At 29.6% G+C, this 1,607-nt stretch overlaps 1 protein-coding gene across 7 annotated transcripts in view; it reads right to left on the reverse strand.

Annotated features, from left to right (window-relative positions):
• The window catches only part of LOC106478799 (STAGA complex 65 subunit gamma-like), a 41,225-nt gene extending 39,874 nt beyond the window's left edge, over window positions 1-1,351 (reverse strand). For 4 of the 7 annotated variants that reach the window (XM_022382452.1, XM_022382448.1, XM_022382453.1 and 1 more), the window contains exons 1-2: window positions 1,305-1,348; window positions 411-522 (exon numbers count right to left, since the gene is read on the reverse strand). In XM_022382452.1, the coding sequence (XP_022238160.1) occupies window positions 411-415 (5 nt within the window). In that variant the 5' untranslated portion in view covers window positions 416-522; window positions 1,305-1,348. Of the gene's footprint in view, window positions 1-410; window positions 523-886; window positions 1,195-1,304 lie in introns of those variants that run through there. The other 3 variants (XM_022382447.1, XM_022382450.1, XM_022382449.1) reach the window with 3 other exon arrangements.
• Window positions 1,352-1,607: the final 256 nt, after the last annotated feature.

Here is a 1,607-nt window from a genome sequence, read left to right on the forward strand (position 1 = left end):
TGAAATAATAGTCTGAGCAATAATTAATATGTACTTGTTACTTTATAGATTTAATAGATATTTGTTGTTAATTTATTAACGTTTTTACACTTATACTGTGAGGTAAAAATGGCTGCTGCTATGATTTTGTTTGGTTTATGAGCTCAGTGCTGTCCTAATTTAGGATCTTCTTTTTAATAAATTCTTGAAAATGCTAAAAAAGAAGAGAGAGAGAGAGAAAGGGGGCCCAGCGAGGATGTTTGCCCTAGGTTGACTCTTGACGTTCCTGCATAATCTCCTCCCTTATAAGTTATATACAACATATATTATCAAACAAATAATTCAAGTTGAATCTACTTTAAGTTATTATTTTCATGATGGATTTTCTAATTATCTTTGCTACCAAGTATACTGAAAAATAATGTAATTACATCATCTGTTCAGATATAGAATGAAAGACTTTGTGTGGATGTCCACTCTAGTGTAGTAGCTTTTATTTCTGCACAACTACTGAGTACTTTACTCACTTCATCATACATTCTTCTGAAAGTGAAAATGTTCATAAACAAAAGTTACCATTACATACATATTCTTTTCAAGTAAAATGTAAAATTAAGTTTAGCTAACCTCATTTCAGTGCAAAAATTCAGTGATAAATGTTTCCTTTACTTATTTACTCCACTATGGATCTAATTTTACAAAATACATGTCCAAGTTTATTTTCATGTTACAAATCTTAAACTGTTGAACTTTTAAGGATACCTTTACTTTCCATTTTAAATTTTAGTGTAAAAATGAGTTTCACTCTCACTTTGAATACTTTAATTACTTACTATTGGCATCTTTTCAATCGTTCACATTTTATGTTTAATATTACTATGAGAATAATAATGAAAAGTAACTCAACTTTTAAAAAAAAGGTAGCTCTAGCACACCCTGCAGATATTAGTAGTAGTACTAGTATTAAACTAACTACTAGACACTTATCAGCCCTACCGGTGCAATTACTATTAACCTACTTAACTATTCATTTCTATAGTGCTACCAGTACCACTACGTTACTGTTAATGTTACATACAATATACTAATTTAGTAATATATTTTGATTTTCGGGCTAGTTACATGAGCTACAATTTGCAAAGTCCAATGGTCGTAGTCGTAACATCAAATCAATGATCCACGTACGTTAATCGAAAAAAAAATGGACATAGAAGGATATGATACAAAAGAACGAGTTTGTATAGGCCGTATAATATGGAAAATGGGTTTTAAAGTAGTAATGGAAGAAAGAAATCTACATTATCAGAAAAAAATACAAAACTTACAAATATGATTTCAAATAGCAACAGCTTTGCTATGTTAGTCGCCCCCTCACGGTGTAAATTCTTTACAGTATTAAATTATGAGTAATTTAATAAATCCATTATAATTAGACTGAAGAATCATATTAATACATTTCGTAAACTCCTAATCTGATATCCTAATATTGTAAGAAACGACAAAACAATACTCTTTAAATATGTTTATTAGTACGGTTTCAATGCTGAAAGCTGATGAAGCATTAGAAACCAATAGGCTAAAATTTGTGGACTAAAATCAGCAACCTACTTACTTTAAGAAACAGACTA

This window comes from Limulus polyphemus, unplaced genomic scaffold (assembly GCF_000517525.1).
Source record: "Limulus polyphemus unplaced genomic scaffold, Limulus_polyphemus-2.1.2 Scaffold250, whole genome shotgun sequence".
NCBI lineage: Eukaryota > Metazoa > Arthropoda > Merostomata > Xiphosura > Limulidae > Limulus > Limulus polyphemus.